Here is a 22,008-nt window from a genome sequence, read left to right as displayed (position 1 = left end):
TGTCGGCTACATGATAGGATGTGGCGCAAGCCCCTGGGAAAGCCACAATGCATAACACAACATCGGCTGTAACCATAGATAACTCCTTCACCAGGAGTCAAAAGGATGGCATAAGCTATTTATGAATATAGAGATGAGAGAAGGATGTGTCAGCTAAAGATGTGAATGATGCCCCATTATCCTTGCCATATTTACAGTGCCTTGGGGAAAGTATTCAGGCAACTTTACTTTTTTCAAATTTTGTTAGGTTACAGCCTTATTCTAAAATGTATTAATTGGTTCCCCCCCCCCCCATCAATATACACATACAATACCCCGATAATGACAAAGCAAAAACAGATTCAGAAATGTTTGTTAATTTAATCAAAATAAAAACTGAAATATCACATTTAAATAAGTATTCAGACCCTTTTATTCAGTACTTTGCTGAAGCACCTTTGGCAGCAATTACAGGCTTGAGTCTTCTTGGGTATGATGCTACAAGCTTGGCACACCTGTATTTGGGGAGTTTCTCCCATTCTTCTCTGCAGATCCTCTTAAGCTCTGTCAGGTTGGATGGTGAGCGTTGCTGAAAAGCTATTTTAAGGTCTCCAGAGATGTTCTATCTGGGTCATTCCCAACTTCTTCCATGTAATAATGAAGGAGGCCACTTGGTTATTGGGGAACTTCAATGCTGTAGAAATGTTTTGGCACCATTCCCCAGATCTGTGCCTCGAAGTCTCGGAGCTCTTACGGTCAATTCCTTCGATCTCGTGGCTTGTTTTTTGTTCTGACCTTATATAGACAGGTGTGTGCCTTTCCAAATGTCCAATTAATTGAATTTACCACAGATGGACTCCAATCAAGTTGTAGAAACATCTCAACGATGATCAATGGAAACAGGATGCACCAGAGGTCAATTTCAAGTCTCATAGCAAAGGGTCTGAATACGTATGTAAATACAGTATTTCTATGCCTCATTTTGCCAGAGGCAAAAATGTCTAAAATCCTGTTTTCACTTTGTCATTATGGGGTATTGTGTATAGATTGCTAAGGATTTGTATCTATTTAATCCATTTTAGAATAAGGCTGTAACGTAACAAAATGTGGAAAAAGTCGTGGGGTCTGAATACTTCCCGAAGGCACTGGATGTGATAGGCCTACCATGATTGGCTTTAAGATTAGGAGCTAATAAACTCCTGACACGCAAGGTTTTACACAGACGAGTTTGCGAGAGAGTGCAAGACCAACCAAGCAAGAGAGAGGGAGAAGGAGTTACACCATTTGGAGTGATTTCCCTTGATTACTGTAGCATGTCGTAGTTTACACAAGAGCCAATGTTGAGCTCCTGACCTCCAGAAGAGCTTGGTTCTGGCTGCTTAGTTCAGGTTTCAGCCTCAACACAGCAATGTATGTGTGTGTGTGTGTGTTTATATATATATATATATATATATATATATACACACACACAATTTTGACTTATATTATATTATATATATATCTCATCATTTCCAATGACCGAAAATAGCTTCTGAACCACAGAACAGCGATCACTAACCTCGATTTGGATGACAATTTCGAATTCAATGAGTCAGCAGCTCTGGATGTTCTGCTTTCTCCGGACCAGGCACTAATCCCCGGCACTCGAAAGAGAAAGCAACGGTGCCAGAGGCAAACGAGCCGGCATCCTGACAAGACTATGTTGGCGAACAAATAAACCGCCGCCACCCTTCATTCTATTGGCAAATTTACAAACACTAAAGAACAACTGGAAGAGCTCTGCTTCGAGACTATCCTATCAACAGGACCTGAAGTACTGTAATATTCTATGTTTCTCGGATGAAGAACATGGATAGTATACATCTCGCGGTTCCTTTTCCATAAATCATCTAGACCGGACGGCTGCCTCAGGTAAGAACGGGGGGAGGGGTGTGTGCTCTTTCATAACAACAGCTGTTGTGCGATCTCTAATATTAAGGGAGTCTAGAGTTTTTGATCGCACAGGTTAGAATACTTCATGATAAGATGCAGACCATACTATTTACTTTTCGTAACTGTCTCAGTGATGCGCTCAATACCGAAGTGGTCTGCTGAAGTGGATGCTAAGTTACTGGCACAGACTGGAATATGTTCCAGGATACATCCGATAACATTGAGGAGTTTTACCACATCAGTCACCGGCATCATTAATAAGTGCATCGACGACGATGTCCCCATAGTGACCGTACGGACATATCCCTATCAGAAGCCATGAATTACAGGAAACATCGACACTGAGCTAAAGGCTAGAGCTGCCGCTTTCAAGGAGTGGGACACTAATCCGGACGCTTATAAGAAATCCAGCTACGACCTCAGACGAGCCAAACAGGCAAAGCGTCAATACAGGACTAAGATCGAATCCTACTATGCCGGCTCTGATGCTTGTCAAATGTGGCAGGGCTTGCAGACTATTGTGGATTATAAAGGGAAACGCAGCCGCAAGCTGCCCAGTGACACAAGCCTACCAGACGAGCTAAATGCCTTACATTCTTGCTTCGAGGCAAGCAACACTGAACCATGCATGAGAGCACCAGCTGTTCCAGACTACTGTGTTCTTGCTCTCTGCAGCCGATGTGAGTAAACAGGTTAACGTTCACAAGTCCACAGAGCCAGATGGATTACCAGGACGTGCACTCAGAGCATGTGCTGACCAGCTGGCAAGTGTCTTCACTGACATTTTTTGCCTCTCCCTGACCACCATAGTAACACCTACATGTTTTAAGCAGACCACCATAGTCTTTGTGCTCAAGAACATAAAGGTAATCTGCCTAAATGACTATCACTCCGTAGCACTCACATCTGTAGCCATGAAATGCTTTGAAAGCCTGTCATGTCTCACATCAACACAATCATCCCAGATACCCTAGAACCACTCCAATTTGCATACCTCCCCAACAGATCAACAGATGACGCAATCTCTATTGCACTCCACACTGCCCTCTCCAACCTGGACAAGAGAAACACCTATATGAGAATGCTGTTCATTGACTACAGCGCAGCGTTCAACACCATAGTGCCCTCCAAGCTCATCACTAAGCTCAGGACCCTAGGACTGAACAACTCCCTTTGCAACTGGATTCTGGACTTCCTGACGGGCCACGACTCCAACCCTGTTACAGGCTTTGGTTTTTCAATTCATGTTTTGAAGTTGGACTTTAGCACGTATAGTTTGTTAGCACGTAGGGCGGATCTATTGGTGTCACCTCGTTAGTCAGTATACTGTATGTTACACCGGTGCTGTTTGCCATCTCATTTGTGGGAAGGTGTTTCACCTGTGCGAGCCCAGGTGCTATTTAAGAGTGGCTGGCGCAGTGCTCCAATTGTCTTGAGAGATGCTGAGGGTTAACTAACACCTTTAGTTGGCTCTCCCTATTTTTTATTTCTAGACAAACCTTTTTTCTTATTTTGTTTTTTTGGTTTGCTTCCTGTCTTTAAGTTTGGTGTTGGTTTTCATTTTGGTTTGCCTTTACTAATTTAGTGGGTGCTCATGGTGGGTGTTTTTAGGTCCCAGTTGTTGTTGCTGCTATGCAACTTTCAGTGGACACCCCCAAGAGTATCTTTTATAACCACTCCTAAAACCCCACCTCTTTTGTTTGAGCAACAGTATTTGGTTTTCTTGCTGGGAAAAGTAACACACCATCATTAAATTTGCTGACAACACAACTGTGGTAGGCCTTATCACCAACGATGATGAGACAGCCTGTAGGGAGGTCAGTCAATTTGAAGGCCCACAACAACCTCTCCCTCAACAAGACAAAGGAGCTGATCAAGGACTTCAGGAAACCGAGGGCCGTGCACACCCCCCATCCATATCGTTGGGGCTGTAGTGCTTCAAGTTCCTCGGTGTCCACATCACTAAGGAATTAACATGGTCCACACACACCAACACAGTCGTGAAGGCACGAAAACGCCTCTTCCCCCTCAGGAGGCTGAAAAGATTTAGCATGGGCCTTCAGATCCTCAAAAAGTTATACAGCTGCACCATTGAGAGAATCTTGACTGACTGCATCACCGCTTGGTACGGCAACCGCTTGGCTACATCCGACCGCAAGGCCCCACATAGTGCGTACGGGCCTAAAAATTGGAAGGCCCTAAAAGGAAGGAAGGCCCTGAAAATTGTCAAAGACTCCAGCCAACCAAGTTATAGACTGTTCTCTACCGCATGGCAAGCGATATTGATGTCAATATCCACTGGACCCTAAACAGTTTCTACCCCCATGCCATAAGACTGCTAAATAGTTAACCAAATAGCTACCCGGACTATCTGCATTCACTCCTTTGGCTCATCATATATGTTGCTGTTATTATCTATCCTGTTGCCTAGTGACTTCACCCACCTATATGTACATATCTACCTCAATTACTTCGTACCCCTGCACATCGACACAGTATATATCCAAGTTATCATGTGTGTAAACGCTCCGACCACTGTCCCAGCTTGCATGGTGTCACATGCGAAGTGGAATATCACCTACCTACCTTTACACCAGATTACATATATTGAGTCATATGACAATTTACAACCTCTCATTACTGCTCTCTCATTGGCTAACTCCCTATCATAGGCCCCTATCCATCTTAAAGACAGAAAGTTACATTCAAGGAAGTGGCCTCTAATAAACGGACACTGATGCTTTTTAAAAATTATTATTATTTTTTTACCTTTATTTTACTAGGCAAGTCAGTTAACCTGTTAAGTCGACTCTACTTTTTCGAACATTCTGTTAAAAATCGCGCAACATTTCAGCGCCCTGCTACTCAGGCCAGGAATATAGTATATGCATATGATTAGTATGTGTGGATAGAAAACACTCAGACGTTTATAAAACTGGTTAAATCACGGCTGTGACTATAACAGAACGTGCATTTCATCGAAAAGTGCATGAAAATCTGATCACTGAAAATGGAAATAAATATCCATGCGCGACTTCAAGGAATTGTTCAAAGTGAACCGAATTAAATGAGGCCGAGGTTGCAGTGCCTACAGCTTCCACACGTTGTCTAGAGTCTTGTCATTTGATTCGCAATTGATTCTTGGTCTAACCGAATCAAGGGAATCGATTCCCTCCGGTCTCCGACCGGATGTTTTGGTCGAGCTCTCTCCAAGACATTTTTTCGAGACCTATACCTATATAACCTACACCTATAGAATTGACATCGCCTCCTGATGAATTTTATCGCTTATTAACGTGTACTAATACCTAAAGTTGCATTACAAAACGATGAAAATAAAACCTAATATAACTCAAACGGAAAGCATTTGCATTTTTGCGCAGTCCAGAAGTGTTTTGTGAAAGTTTATCGTCGACTTTTTGAATTTTAAAAATGACGTTACGTTATGAAACGCTATTTTTTCCGTTTATCACACAGTCTTCATAGATCGATATCTAGGCTATATATGGACCGATTTAATCGAAAAAAGACCCAATAGTGATTATGGGACATCTAGGAGTGCCAACAAAGAAGATGGTCAAAGGTAATGAATGTTTTATATTTTATTTGTGCGGTTTGTGTAGCGAATTTGACTATGCTAATTATTTTGTTTACGTCCCCTGCGGGTCTTTTGGGGTGTTACATGCTATCAGATAATAGCTTATCATGCTTTCGCCGAAAAGCATTTTAAAAATCTGACTTGTTGCCTGGATTCACAACGAGTGTAGCTTTAATTCAATACCCTGCATGTGTATTTTAATGAACGTTTGAGTTTTAACTAATACTATTAGCATTTAGCGTAGCGCATTTGCATTTCCAGAGCTCTAGATGGGACGCCTGCGTGCCAGGTAGGAGCAAGAGGTTAAGAACAAATTCTTATTTTCAATGACGGCCTAGGAACAGTGGGTTAACTGCCTTTTCAGGGGCAGAACGACAGATTTGTACCTTGTCAGCTCGGGGATTCGAACTTGCAACATTTCAGTTACTAGTCCAACACTCTAACCACTAGGCTACCCTGCCGCCCCATGATACAGGGTCAGATTCAGCCACATTGAAGGAGTAAGTATAGAAGTGGCCCCTAACTAACCACTGATCCACAGTCAGATTCAGGCATACTGAAGGAGTAGACAAATTATATAAAATTGCCGCTAACCACTGAAGTGCTTCACCAGTCATACACAATAAGACGTGTGTAATACATCTGCATACGTGTTTTTCCTATCATCGCAGGTGTATGTACGTGTAGGGCATCTTACCTGGTCTCTCTTTGCCCGTTCCTTTACTTTCAGACAGTTTCTGTATCAAGCCCTCCACAGAGGTGTTCTCCATGTTCCCCAAAAACTCTGTATGGACCTGCAGAGGGACAACGCAACAAACACATCGAGTCAAGAGGTGTCTTTCGTTTACAGATTGAGTAAGTTTGAATTTTGTCCCCAAAATGTATATTATATAAACTCAGCAAAAAAAAAAAAACATCCCTTTTTCAGGACCCTGTCTTTCAAAGATAATTCGTAAAAATCCAAATACCTTCACAGATCTTCACTGTAAAGGGTTTAAACACCGTTTCCCATGCTTGTTCAATTAACCATAAACAATTAATGAACATGCACCTGTGGAACGGTCGTTAAGACATTAACAGCTTACGTCGCAGTTATGAAAACTTAGTTAGGACACTTTCTACTGACTCTGAAAAACATAAAAAGCAAGATGCCCAGGGTCATCTGCGTGAACGTGCCTTAGGTGGCATGAGGACTGCAAATGTGGCCAGGGCAATAAATTGCAATGTCCATACTGTGAGACACCTAAGACAGCGCTACAGGGAGACAGGGTGGACAGCTGATCGTCCTCGCAGTGGCAGACCACATGTAACAACACCTACACAGGATCGGTACATCTGAACATCACACCTGCGGGACAGGTACAAGATGGCAACAACTGCCCGAGGTACACCAGGAATGCACAATCCCTCCATCAGTGCTCAGACTGTCCGCAATAGGCAGAGAGGCTGGACCTGAGGTCTTGTAGGCCTGTTGTAAGGCAGGTCCTCACCAGACATCACAGGCAACAACGTCGCCTATGGCCACAAACGCACCATCACTGGACCAGACAGGACTGACAAAAAGTGCTCCTCACTGACGAGTCGCGGTTCTGTCCCACCAGGGGTGATGGTCAGATTTGCGTTTAGGAATGAGTATTACACCGAGGCCTGTACTTCGGAGAGGGATCGATTTGAAGGTGGTGGGTCCGTCATGGTGTGGGGCGGTGTGTCACAGCATCATCGGACAAAGCTTGTTGTCATTGCAGGCAATCTCAACGCTGTGCATTACAGGGAATACATTCTCCTTCCTCATGTGGTAACCTTCCTGCAGTCTCATTCTGACATGATCTTCCAGCATGACAATGTCACCAGCCATACTGCTCTTTCTGTGTGTGATTTCCCGCAAGACAGGAATGTCAGTGTTCTGCCATGGCCAGTGAAGAGCCCAGATCTCAATCCTATTGAGCACGTCTGGGACCTGTTGGATCGGAGGGTGAGGGCTAAGGCTAAGGCCATGACCACGGTATGGCATCAATACAGTTAGCATTATATGAATAAACAAAAAAATTACTTGAAGAAATGAAGGCACAGAGGCAGACACTTGGAATACGACACACTTGAATGGGTGTTGATTGAGTCCATTGAGGGCTCACTCTGTGGTAGTAGTAACACTGGGAGGTGCTTGTGCAATAATAAAAATAGGGCAGTGGGTGTGTGACAGAGACTGGGTATGCCTGTATCTGTGTGTGTGTGTGTGTGTGTGTGTGTGTGTGTGTGTGTGTGTGTGTGTGTGTGTGTGTGTGTGTGGTGTGTGTGATAGTAATGTGTGAGACGGAGAAAAAGGAGGGAGAATGTGTGTTTATTTGCTGTGTGGTGTGTTTGTGTTTTGAGTGACAGTGTCCTTGGGGACTGCTCTCTGGGTGTCTCTGATTTTAGAATGCTCGGAAGGAGTGACACATTCAATATGGCTCTGTGCTTTTCACTGTATACTCCCTCTAAAACACTGTACTAACCAGTGTTTGCTTTGCTCTGTTATTTAAAAAACATATACAAATCTCTGTAAAATGTGTCTCAATGGCCTGTGGAGACTGGCTTACATAATACATTTTGGTATGGTTTTGTGTCGGTAGGTTTGTTGTTGACAGAGCGGTTTCCTGATGCCCTCTGGGTGCTATCACAGGAAGGATGGTGTTTGTTTATTTGTTTAGGATGTCAGTGGCGTGTGTGTCAGTGTGTGTGCGCCGTTTGTGTGTGGATGTCAGTGGTTTGTGTGTGTGTGTGTGTGAGACTGTATCGGGGAAGGGTAAAAGGACCAGACAGATGACGAACAGGGACTGACTGACTGTGCCATCTTGCCAAACGATTCAGATGTGCGTGATACTGTAAGCACAACAGAGTACCTCCATCCACTATCATGACCATACATACACGTCTCCCCCTCCCCCTCCTGAGCCCCTCCGGCAAGGCGGAGTGCATTAGCCCCCTGCACCCTCACGGGGGGGGTGGGGGGGGAGGCCTTGGCGAGGTCGAATGCTCACTCCAGCACACGCGATATGTCAGGTGCTCTAGCCCAGCTGCTCACTGCTGCCGTGAGGAAATGCACTGTAATCTCATCACCTGCGTCTCACACACACACACACACACACACACACACACACACACACACACACACACACACACACACACACACACACACACACACACACACACACACACACACACACACACACACACACACACACACACACACACAACCCCCCCTCAAACCCCTCTCTACCAGTAGTGATTTTTCACACATGCACAAAAAAAACACACATTCGCACTCAAGGGCACTTCCCTCACACACAAATGCTCGCTTACAAATACAAACATTGCACGCACAACAAACACAAAGACTACACACACACACACACTTGCCCTCCTGTGACTCTCTGCACAGCAAGGAGGCATATCGTTGTAAAAATATCAACCAGAATAAACACGCAGTAGTAATGAATTAGTACCATAATACATAAATAATAGTACATGCCAAAAAACGACATATGGGTGTTCCCAGGAATCGAACCCAATATCTTGGCTTTGCAAGCTCCATGCTCTACCAACTGAGCCACAGAGGACCTCATTCTCCTCTTAAACCGCATGGTACCGTGTGGCCTCACATCCCCTCTTCTCATGCAGTCTCTTTACATCCTCCCCTCTTCCCTCCTCTTTTCCCATGCCGTGGACTTTAGTGGTTTCTATTCATGTCCAGAGAGGAGAGGGGTAGTATAACTAGAAAATGGCTGAGACATGCAGAATGCCATGCCACTGTTTAGACCCCAGCCCCAGGTTAACATGAAACTACACTTAACGCCAGGCTAGCCAGTGTGCCAAACAGCCAAACTGGGGCTGTGTGCATGTCGGTACACATTGTGGTCACCTGGCCAGTTAATGTTTGAGTCACTAGACCATATTAATTATTTAAGTGTGTTGATGTGTTTGGAAAATATGGATTGTTTAAGAGTGTGTTTACTTGACCATGTGTGTATACAGTGTAATGTCCATTTGCGTGTGCAGAGGCTTGGGGCACAAGGGCACATCCGATTTTCCCTGTTTTAAAACGTTGCATAGATTACTAAACTTCATTTTTAAGCCCATGTTTTATCATCATTATTTGTATTTTTGGAGGCACACTGGACCAGGCATGTTAAAAAAAAAACATTTAAAAAATGAAATCTACACACAAAACCCCATACTAGGGGCGGCAGGGTAGCCTAGCTGTTAGAGCGTTGGACTAGTAACTGACTCAAACCAGGATCTCACAATGGTGCATTTGATTTGATTTTAGCTGCCGGTGATGGGCAGGACTCACAGGAGGTATGTTTGTCAATGAATTTGATTAAGCTATGCAGCCTATTGATTCCTTCTTGATGAATAAATCAAACAAAAATGTTTTGTTGTTTCTCTGTAATAACAGCCACCTAGCAATCTTATGAAGTTGGCTTCAGCTAGCCAGCTAGAAAGGGAATCTCCCAACCTCATAACTGCCTACCAAGCCATTTCTGGCTATCAATCAGGTCATAGTTAGACAAGCTGCTCTCTTAGCTGGCATGCCTGCTGGAAATGTGGCTACACTTTAGAAAAGCAAGCTATTATAAATGTAATAAGACTCACATTCCTTTCAATATTTTACCCAGATTTTAGCAGAGAAGCAAATTAGGTTTCTTAAAAAAAAAATTAAAAGCACCAGTCAGGAGGATACAAACAGCTCAAGAGGTATGCTTAGATATGGGGAAAAAAATACTTGGTTCACAAGTAAATCAGGCACCTTATGAGAAAGAATCTACAAATATCATGATATTATGATGCCATGATATGTGCCTGTATTGATCATGTATGTTATGATCCCATGTACTATGTTGTCATTTGGATGTAATATCATAGGCATGTTAATGCAGTATATTGAGATGTGTGATTTTACAACAGTCAGAATGACACCCTCATTGAAATGACAATTTAACAGGTAAAGATAATTTATGCAAAGAAAAATGGATTTGTTTTACATGGCATAAAATATTATGGTTCTAGATTGCAGATTCCATCCTCACACACTTTGTGCCCCCTCTAAAATAATGGGAGCAAGACACCCCTGTGCGTGTGTACAGTATATTGACAGTGTGTGTATTTGTTTGTCTATAGTGCTGGTCAAGTAAGTGTACCGTGTGCGTGCGTGTTTGCATATCTGGGCCGAGTTTGAGTGCCTGTGGTCTAACTGATGAAGCAGTATCTTGCACGATTAGAGTGGCCACATTCTCCCTCCCTCGCTCCGATCCCACCTCTCCCTCTCCCTTCCAACCTGGTTTGAAGGGTATTCATCACGGAATCACAATTACTTGGGCTGCCTGCGCGTAATTTCCCAGCTGTTTGGGACAGCACTCACCCACCTTTAGGCTCTATTTTAATTAAGCCCAGCCCAGCCTAGCCAAGCTAACAACGTTGTCCTTCTCCTGTTCAAATGCATGGTAAGACTGGGGCTTTATGGCAGAGAGTGGGGCTGTGGCTCCCCCTGTGGACACGACTGGGACTGCAGCAGCAGTGGAGCGGAGTTTCTTTTGAGTTGTCTATTCCGTCAAGTAGTAAAACCTCTAGAATTTCTTTAAGAATATCTATCACAGAAGATAAACATTTGAGATAAAATGTTTTTAATGATATTATGATGTAATTGGAATGATCAACATTGTAATTATCACTGATTCAGTACTATATGTACAGAAAAACACAGTTTTGTAAACACTTCTTAAGATCAGAGTGCGATGCCTAGTACAGTTGGCATGCCGTGCCTCTGGTTGCATGTTGAAGGTGTTTTAGATTGGTCGAGAGGGAGTTTTGATCAGTTTTTAATTGGTTGGTATAAACCACTGAATGGAAGGCTTCCTGGTTCTCAGTTAAACGATTAGAGTGATCAAAGACTACACTAATTCATCTGACAAACAGTGAACCCACTGAGCAAGGGGACAGGACACAAACCCCACCCCACCCACAGGAATGTGTGTGTGTGTATGTGTGTATGTGTGTGTGTTGACTCACCTCTCCGATCTGAACGTGTGTCTCGTCAACAGATTGTGCGTACGACTGAATGATGTCCTTCATGTGAACGATGTGGCTCTCCTCGATGTTCTGAAATTTCTGGAACACAGAAAGAAAACACAAAGGAGTAAATATGCAGCAAATCATCCCCTTACAGTTAGGAGTCACTAAACTAGAGGAAAACAAATATGCCAGTAGAAGAGTTAGGATCCTGAGTTTTCCATGACGTTTGACCTGAACAGGAAACACAGCCCCGGCTGATTTATGTTTTGCATCCTACCTGCTGTATTCTTGTATTCTGAAAGTTACACAGAGTATCTTGAAAACCTGATCGCTGACATGCTAAATATTTTGGGACTATATCAACAATGGGACTAATGAAACAAATACCAAAAGATTTTCCTTTAAGCTACAGGTCCAGTTGACTGCCTGCCCCTCTAGAGAATCTTTGTTTTAATTTCAACAACTTTCTACTTATGACGTGCTAGATGCCTTGTGAAAGATGGATGTAAAAAAAAGAAATCCACTTGGGCTGGTTTGGTTGATCCTTTCTTGCTTCAGCTTTCTGCTCCTCCGCAGAAACTTTAACCTTACAATTATTTCTGGTACCATCCCTTGGGTCTGCAAGTACAGTGCCGTGCGAAAGTATTCGGCCCCCTTGAACTTTGCGACCTTTTGCCACATTTCAGGCTTCAAACATAAAGATATAAAACTGTATTTTTTTGTGAAGAATCAACAACAAGTGGGACATAATCATGAAGTGGAACGACATTTATTGGATATTTCAAACTTTTTTAACAAATCAAAAGCTGAAATATTGGCCGTGCAAAATTATTCAGCCCCCTTAAGTTAATACTTTGTAGCGCCACCTTTTGCTGCGATTACAGCTGTAAGTCGCTTGGGGTATGTCTCTATCAGTTTTGCACATCGAGAGACTGAAATTGTTTCCCATTCCTCCTTGCAAAACAGCTCGAGCTCAGTGAGGTTGGATGGAGAGCATTTGTGAACAGCAGTTTTCAGTTCTTTCCACAGATTCTCAATTGGATTCAGGTCTGGACTTTGACTTGGCCATTCTAACACCTGGATATGTTTATTTTTGAACCATTCCATTGTAGATTTTGCTTTATGTTTTGGATCATTGTCTTGTTGGAAGACAAATCTCCGTCCCAGTCTCAGGTCTTTTGCAGACTCCATCAGGTTTTCTTCCAGAATGGTCCTGTATTTGGCTCCATCCATCTTCCCATCAATTTTAACCATCTTCCCTGTCCCTGCTGAAGAAAAGCAGGCCCAAACCGTGATGGGATGGTGTGTTCAGGGTGATGAACTGTGTTGCTTTTACACCAAACATAACATTTTGCATTTTTGCCAAAAGGTTAAATGTTGGTTTCATCTGACCAGAGCACCTTCTTCCACATGTTTGGTGTGTCTCCCAGGTGGCTTGTGGCAAACTTTAAACGGCACTTTTTATGGATATCTTTAAGAAATGGCTTTCTTCTTGCCACTCTTCCATAAAGGCCAGATTTGTGCAATATACGACTGATTGTTGTCCTATGGACAGAGTCTCCCACCTCAGCTGTAGATCTCTGCAGTTCATCCAGAGTGATCATGGGCCTCTTGGCTGCATCTCTGATCAGTCTTCTCCTTGTATGAGCTGAAAGTTTAGAGGGACGGCCAGGTCTTGGTAGATTTGCAGTGGTCTGATACTCCTTCCATTTCAATATTATCGTGCTCCTTGGGATGTTTAAAGCTTGGGAAATCTTTTTGTATCCAAATCCGGCTTTAAACTTCTTCACAACAGTATCTCGGACCTGCCTGGTGTGTTCCTTGTTCTTCATGATGCTCTCTGCGCTTTTAACGGACCTCTGAGACTATGACAGTGCAGGTGCATTTATACGGAGACTTGATTACACACAGGTGGATTGTATTTATCATCATTAGTCATTTAGGTCAACATTGGATCATTCAGAGATCCTCAATGAACTTCTGGAGAGTTTGCTGCACTGAAAGTAAAGGGGCTGAATAATTTTGCACGCCCAATTTTTCAGTTTTTGATTTGTTAAAAAAGTTTGAAATATCCAATAAATGTCGCAAAGTTCAAGGGGGGCGAATACTTTCGCAAGGCACTGTATATATACACCCCCCTGTTCAGAAAGGTGGTGACACGTGACCTAAATAATTTTCACCCCATTTCCAAACTGTCTTGCCTGGCAAAAATTATAGAATCCTTGGTAAATACTCAACATTAGATTGGTTTTAACTACAAAATATATACTAAAATGTACAGTCGTGGCCAAAAGTTTTGAGAATGACATACATATTCATTTCCACAGTTTGCTGCTTCAGTGTCTTTAGATATTTTTGTCAGATGTTACTATGGAATACTTAAGTATAATTACAAGCATTTCATAAGTGTCAAAGGCTTGTATTGAAAATTTGTATTTATTTTATTACACCTTTATTTAACCAGGTAGGCTAGTTGAGAACAAGTTCTCATTTACAACTGCGACCTGGCCAAGATAAACCACAGCAGTTCGACACATACGACAACAGAGTTACACATGGAATACAGTAGAAAAAAAAGATAAGCCTATATACAGTGAGTGCAAATGAGGCAAGATAAGGGAGGTAGGCAATAAATAGGCCATGGTGGCAAAGTAATTACAATATAGCAATTAAACACTGGAATGGTAGATGTGCAGAAGATGAATGTGCAAGTAGAGATACTGGGGTGCAAAGGAGAAAGATAAAGAAATAAAGAAAATAAATAAATACATTATGGGGATGAGGTAGTTGGATGGGCTGTTTACAGATGGGCTATGTACAGGTGCAGTGATCTGTGAGCTGCTCTGACTGCTGGTGCTTAAAGCTAGTGAGGTTGAAAAGAGTCTCCAGCCTCAGTGATTTTTGCAGTTCGTTCCAGTCATTGGCAGCAGAGAACTGGAGGGAGAGGCGGCCAAAGGAGGAATTGGCTTTGGGGGTGACAAGTGAGATATACCTGCTGGAGTGCGTGCTACGGGTGAGTGCTGCTATGGTGACCAGTGAGCTGAGATAAGGTGGGGCTTTATCTAGCAGAGACTTGTAGATGACATAGAGCCAGTGGGTTTGGCGACGAGTATGAAGCGATGGCCAGCCAACGAGAGCATACAGGTCGCAGTGGTGGGGAATATATGGGGCTTTGGTGACAAAACAGATGGCACTGTGATAGACTGCATCCAATTTGTTGAGTAGAGTGTTGGAGGCTATTTTATAAATGACATCGCAGAAGTCGAGGATCGGACGGATGGTCAGTTTTACAAGGGTATGTTTGGCAGCATGAGTGGATGCTTTGTTGGGAAATAAGAAGACGATTCTAGATGTAATTTTGGATTGGAGATGCTAAATGTGAGTCTGGAAGGAGAGTTTACAGTCTAACCAGACACTTAGGTATTTGTAGTTATCCACATACTCTAAATCAGAACCGTCCAGAGTAATGCTGCTGGACGGGCGGGCAGGTGCGGGCAGTGATCAGCTGAAGAGCATGCATTTAGTTTTACTTGCATTTAAGAGCAGATGGAGGCTACGGAAGGAGAGTTGGTTAAGCTCGTCTGGAGGTTAGTTAACCCAGTGTCCAAAGAAGGGCCAGAAGTATACAGAATGGTGTCGTCTGCGTAGAGGTGGATCAGAGAATCACCAGCAGCAAGAGCGACATCATTGATGTATACAGAGAAGAGAGTCGGCCCGAGAATTGAACACTGTGGCACCCCCATAGACACTGCCAGAGGTCTGGACAACAGGCCCTCCGATTTGACACACTGAACTCTATCAGAGAAGTAGTTGGTGAACCAGGTGAGGCAATAATTTGAGGAACAAAGGCTATTGAGTCTGCCAAAAAGAATGTGGTGATTTACATGAAGTTGATGCAAAGAGTCAATATTTGCTGTGTTGACCCTTCTTTTTCAAGACCTCTGCAATCTGCCCTGGCATGCTGTCAATTAACTTCTGGGCCACATCCTGACTGATGGCAGCCCATTCTTCCATAATCAATGCTTGGAGTTTGTCAGAATTTGTGTTTTTTTGTGCCACCCACCTCTTGAGGATTGACCACAAGTTCTCAATGGGATTAAGGTCTGGGGAGTTTCCTGGCCATGGACCCAAAATATCAATGTTTTGTTCCCCGAGCCACTTAGTTATCACTTTTGCCTTATGGCAAGGTGCTCCATCATGCTGGAAAAGGCATTGTTCGTCACCAAACTGTTCCTGGATGGTTGGGAGAAGTTGCTCTCTAAGAGGATGTGTTGATACCATTCTTTATTCATGGCTGTGTTCATAGGCAAATTGTGAGTGAGCCCACGCCCTTGGCTGAGAAGCAACCCCAAACATGAATGGTCTCAGGATGCTTTACTGTTGGCATGACACAGGACTGATGGTAGCGCTCACCTTGTCTTCTCTGGACAAGCTTTTTTTCCAGATGCCCTAAACAATTGTAAAGGGGATTCATCAGAGAAAATGACTTTACCGCAGTCCCCAACAATCCAATCCCTGTACCTTTTGCAGAATATCAGTCTGTCCCTGATGTTTTTTCTGGAGAGAAGTGGCTTCTTTGCTGCCCTTCTTGACACCAGGCCATCCTACAAAATTCTTCGCCTCACTGTGCGTTCAGATGCACTCACACCTGCCTGCTGCCATTCATGAGCAAGCTCTGTACTGGTTGTGCACCAATCCCGCAGCTAAATCAAATTTAGGAGACGGTCCTGGTGCTTGCTGGACTATCTTGGCCGCCCTGAAGCCTTCTTCAAAACATTTGAACCGCTCTCCTTGAAGTTCTTGATGATCCAATTATTTTAGGTTCAATCTTACTGGCATTAATATCCTTGCCTGTGAAGCCCTATTTGTGCAAAGCAATGATGACGGCACATGTTTCCTTGCAGGTAACCATGGTTGACAGAGGAAGAACAATGATTCCAAGCACCACCCTCCTTTTGAAGCTTCCAGTCTGTTATTCGAACTCTATCAGCATGACAGAGTGATCTCCAGCCCTGTCCTTGTCAACACTCACACCCGTGTTAACGAGAGAATCACTGACATGATGCCAGCTGGTCCTTTTTTGGCAGGGCTGAAATGCAGTGGAAATGTTTTTGGGGGATTCAGTTCATTTACATAGCAGAGGGACTTTGCAATTAATTGCAATTCATCTGATCACTCTTCATAACATTCTGGAGTATATGCAAATTAGCCATCATACAAAATGAGGCAGCACGACTTTGTGAAAATGTATAGTTGTGTCATTCTCAAAACTTTTGGCCACAACTGTACACCAGTCAGGTTTCAGACCAGGTCATAAAACAATTTCTGATACTTCTTTGGTCTTAAATAATGTTCTTAATTGTTTCATAATTGTTTCATAAGAAGAAACACTGTGCGGCCCGTTTTATTGACCTGTCTAAAGCCTTTGACACCGTGGACCAATCATTACTTACTTTCATCACTTGGCCTGGACCTGGCTGTGTGTGGCTGGAATGTATTTAAAGGACAGAAAACCATGTGAATTTACTGGTGGTGTTAAATCAGGGTGTCCCATAGGGATTGATTCCTGGTCAGGTTCATTTCACTATTTACATAAAAAAGATAGTCTGTTTTTTCTGTAGAAAACTTTCATCTGTATGCAAATGACAGTGTAGTGCACGATAATGCCCCCACAGCTGACCAGGCTCTGTCAGAGCTTCAATCAGCCTTTATAGCCCTCCTGAAAGCATTTAACTACCAATTTCAGTTCAATGTAGGTAAAACCAAGTATATGTTATTTTCCAAATCACGCAAAAATGTTTGATGATTTGTGCATATGTACTTTGGATGGTGCCCTCATTAATTGTGCCCCCGCTTATAAATATTCTATTAGGACACGGTCCTGTCTTACGTTAAATAGCAGAAAACAAATAATTCACTTAACATTCATTCTGGTTATTGACTATGGCGATATCATCTATATGAATGCAGCTGCTACTGTATTGAAGCCATTTAACACAGTTTATCATAGCGCATTGCACTAGAGGTTAGAGCGTTGGACTAGTAACCGGAAGGTTACAAGTTGAAACCCCCGAGCTGACAAGGTACAAATCTGTCGTTCTGCCCCTGAACAAGGCAGTTAACCCACTGTTCCTAGGCCGTCATTGAAAATAAGAATTTGTTCTTAACTGACTTGCCTAGTTAAATAAAGGTTACATTTACAAAAAAATGTAATAATAATAATAATTACGGGTGATCGAAAACGCAATGATGTGTACTGAACCTATCAGAAAGCAGACTGGCCCTCTTTGAAGGCTAGTATATTGATGCGTTGCACACTCAATGTCTATAAAGTACTCTTGCATAAACTTCTGCCATAGCTTACTACATTGTTAACCTTCAGACGTATAAGTTACCAGACCCGGAATCAGGGGTGGCTAAACCTGGGGATCCATTTAAGCTCTACCGAGTTAGGTAAATCTGCTTTTAGTTTTTTTGTTGTGCCTCTCATGTGGAATGATATCCAAATGTTGGTGGAGTTGGTGCCTCTAGAGCAATTCAGGCGGAGGTTAGAGGGCTTTTTACTGAATAATGTGTTTGTTTCATATGATTGTGTTTTGCTTTTCGTTTTTTCCATGTTTGCTTTTCATGTATTGTGTAATTGATGTGTATATAGATAGGCTACGTAGCCAATAGTGTAACGGTGGTCTATTGATGTGTAGATGCAGGGCTCATCTGCAAAAGGGACCGTAACCTCAGCATGACTCCCTGCTTAAATAAAAGGTTAAAAATATATATAAGGAAACACCAACATAAAAGTGTCTTAATAGGGCGTTAGATCACCACGAGCCACCGGAATAGCTTCAATGTGCCTTGGTGTGCGTAGCTTATAGATAACCTACATAACTAAGACAAATACTTTCGCCTGGTCAGGCAAGACTTTGGGCTCTGTCACGGTCTACGAAAAGAGGAATTCAAAAGAGCCCAATGTGTGTGTACAACAGAACATGTGCACCGTGTGTCTTGGATTGATAAAAACACATGTATACATTTCCCTAAAGACTTCCTCTTTGTGCCCTGGCCACTTCCTTCTTGTGTGTGTCGTCTCTATTTGGGTGGTCTGGAAACGAAAGGACACCAACACAGATCCCCCTGCAGCACAAGGTGCCAATTATCCAGGGTGGGCCAGCCACAAGGAGCTGGGCTCATCTCTGGTCTCTGGGTTTGGAGCGGTCTGTGTGTGTGTGTGTGGGGGGGTCTAAACGCTGGTGTTTACTCCCATCAAGTGCTGGCTGGAGAGAGTTTGGGGTAAACTGAGGAGAATGACTATAAATAATCATAAACTCCTAAATCACATGGTGGATAAAGAGGGGAAGATGAGCGTGCCTGACCACATAAACACATACATCGCAGACACACACACACACAAACTCGTAAAATGTGCACGAGCATGGATATAGGCAATCTCATATTCTTTCACACACAAACATCCATGATTGCTCGAGCAAACACTACCACATTTAGTGTGTACATAAAAATGCACGACACACAGAGTACATTCACAGGCGAGCACACATGCATAAACCCCAGTATTCACTTCAGCCTACACTCAGACAGACAGATAAGAGACACAAACTCGAAACACACACACGCAAGTGACGTCACAGAACACGTGCGCCCGCGCCGTGTTTATAAGTCATGTGCACATGTGTTGAATTTGAGATGAGCTGTCGACTGTGATCTAAGGAAGCAGAGCTGTCCTGCTGTTTTCTCTGGGGGGGAAACAGAAACGATCCCCTAACTCAAACCAGTTTGGCCGTGTGTCTCGCTGCGGTGCAGGAGGATATGGAGGGCCAAATTCTGTTGATCTGATTTTAATTTAGAGTTGATCTAATCAGCCGTTCAGATGGTTCCAATCAGAGTTTTCCACAATGATTCCGTTAGGGAGGAAAAAACAAGCTGGAGATGATAAAGGCATGGAACGCAGAACACACACAGCACGGAATACTGAGTGGTGGACACACACACACACACACACACACACACACACACACACACACACACACACACACACACACACACACACACACACACACACACACACACACACACACACACACACACACACACACACACACACACACACACACACACACACACACACAAAGCACATAAGAGTACAGTACACCACACACAAAAACAAGAAACACACAACCACATTCTACTGTGGTACTAGAAAGTGCACGGAATAACCAAATCACACAAACCCACACCTGCGCAGTTTCAGCCATCTTCTGTTCAAACTCGGACTTGGCTGTGGCGTATTTCTCCACAAGGCCCTTGTAGGCTTCTGTGGCTTTCTTGGCCTTCACTCCCGCCTGCAGAGAACAGAGAGAGACAGACAACAGGAAAATGGCCATCTGTTCTCATGTGTCACCATCAGCATTAGAGTCGCACAGTGCTCTATGAAGCAACAGATCTCGCCAGACCAGAGACACCAAACTACTACTCACAACAACCAACCACAGTATGTGATTCAGAAACAGATTGTGGCAGTAAACAGTTCTTCTGGCTTTACTATTACGTATGTACATAATGACAGACTTGGGTATGGAAATGGAGACAGAGAATGGGCTAGTGATAGGAGGTATTGGGAATCTACAGCTGCACACTTATTGTCTTTGGTTGTCTACCTGTGATTTCCCACATTCCCACCTTGTCCACATTGCTCTGTGTGGCTCTCTCTTATAGTAGTTTGGTCTAGTGTACTGAAGTCTAGTGTACCTTGTCCACTTCTCTCTGTGTGGCTCCCTCCTTGCGGAGTCTCTCCTGATCCACAGTTTTGGCGTTGTAGTTCTCTTTGGACTTCTGTAAGGCCACCCCGGTTGTCTGGATGGTCTGTACTGCCCCATTAGTGGATGCCACCTCCTCCTTCGTCTGAACAAGGCAGGAGAGGAGACAACAACCATTAAAACAATCACGTTAGTATAGTTTGAAAAGCCAATTTTTTGAAACCGCCTTAACGGCAACAAAGATAATTAAAATAGAAGAGATTGGTTAAAACCACATTCGCATGAAGAGAGGGAGAGAGATAGGCGCTGTGTGTGTGACAACATTTTTGTCATGCTGAAAGCACAAAACACATCTCCGCCGCTAATTCACAGTCCCTGTTTTCGCTCGTTCGACTGGGACCTGACTCATGCATGAGACGACGCTCCGACATTGGAGGCTGCAGAGGGAAGGACGGCTCATCATAATGTCTGGAACGGAGCGAATGGAATGTCATTGAACCATGCGTTTGATGCCTTTGATACCATTCCACCTAGTCCGCTCCAGCCATTACCACGAGCCCGCCCTCCCCAATTAAGGTGCTACCAACCTCCTGTGCGCTCCGAGTCTAAATCGAGCAGGGAGAGAGGCGTCTAAAATGCAAGCTTCAAAGCACAGCCCTGGCACGACAGCAACAACTAGCCTAGCTACTACTGATCAGCAGACTTTGGCAGGCTAAAAGACTGATCAAACAGAGCCCCTGCTTTGTTACTCTCTAGAGAAATGAAATGATTAATCACAAGCAGAACCTCATGGTTACTTTAGGAGGCTCCTCTAGAGTAGTGACATCATGTCTGCAAGCTGATCAGGGGTGAGATCATTCAGGATGGGCCATTTTCTATAACAGAATCAATAAAGCCAATAGAACTCAGAACGGGTAAACACATTACACGTTAACTGGAAGATGGGTCAGATCCACAAGCAGGGAGGGAAGACGGATCAAGCTCAACAGCTACACAGTGTGGCTACTGCAGGCAGGACAGTGAATCCCAGACAGAACACACGCATTCTCTCCAGAATCTGTAGAATCACTCTACTAAAACTCTTCCTCATATTGGTGACTGAAAGGAATCAACTTTATTGATCTTGAGGGTGAACATAGGTTTGTCCCCAGCAGCAGCCAACGTGGACAAACAGTACGGACACACAGACATACAAAAGGACAGACTAGCTGATGCCTAAAGGTACAAAGCAGTGGTGCTCTATAGCTCAGTTGGTAGAGCATGGCTTTGGCGTTTGCAATGCCAGGATAGTGGGTTCGATTCCCGGAGCCAACCATACATTCAAAATGTATACACGTACGACTAAGTTGCTTTGGATAAAAGCATTTGCTCAATGGCATATTATTAGTGTGTTGTTGTGTGCAGTTTTCCATGCCATACCTTTTTGTGGACCTTGGCCTGGTCGTCCACATACTTCTGCACATCTTTGATAAGCTCCTGTAGCTTCCTCACTAGCTCCAGGTGGCAGCTGGCCAGCTTCTCTGTGGACATCTTAAACACATCCCACACCGGGGCAAATGTCCTGCAGGACACACATGGGCACGCAGGCACACACACTTTATTAACTGGAGTATGTTCAGTGGCGCATTCAGGGACGACTTTGTTATCTTTAAATAGGGAGGGTTGATAGGGAACACAAAC

At 43.6% G+C, this 22,008-nt stretch overlaps 1 protein-coding gene across 11 annotated transcripts in view; it reads right to left on the bottom strand.

Moving 5' to 3' along the window:
* The window catches only part of LOC118385374 (F-BAR domain only protein 2), a 99,323-nt gene that overhangs the window by 46,635 nt on the left and 30,680 nt on the right, over positions 1–22,008 (bottom strand). For all 11 annotated transcript variants that reach the window (XM_052521300.1, XM_052521302.1, XM_052521303.1 and 8 more), the window contains exons 4-8: positions 21,748–21,889; positions 20,321–20,473; positions 19,810–19,914; positions 11,555–11,653; positions 6,207–6,303 (exon numbers count right to left, since the gene is read on the bottom strand). In XM_052521300.1, coding sequence (XP_052377260.1) covers positions 6,207–6,303; positions 11,555–11,653; positions 19,810–19,914; positions 20,321–20,473; positions 21,748–21,889 — 596 coding nt within the window. The remainder of the gene's footprint in view (positions 1–6,206; positions 6,304–11,554; positions 11,654–19,809; positions 19,915–20,320; positions 20,474–21,747; positions 21,890–22,008) is intronic.

This window comes from Oncorhynchus keta, chromosome 6 (assembly GCF_023373465.1).
Source record: "Oncorhynchus keta strain PuntledgeMale-10-30-2019 chromosome 6, Oket_V2, whole genome shotgun sequence".
NCBI lineage: Eukaryota > Metazoa > Chordata > Actinopteri > Salmoniformes > Salmonidae > Oncorhynchus > Oncorhynchus keta.
Note: the sequence above shows the minus strand (reverse complement) of the source record. Positions and strands in the feature narration are given on the sequence as shown.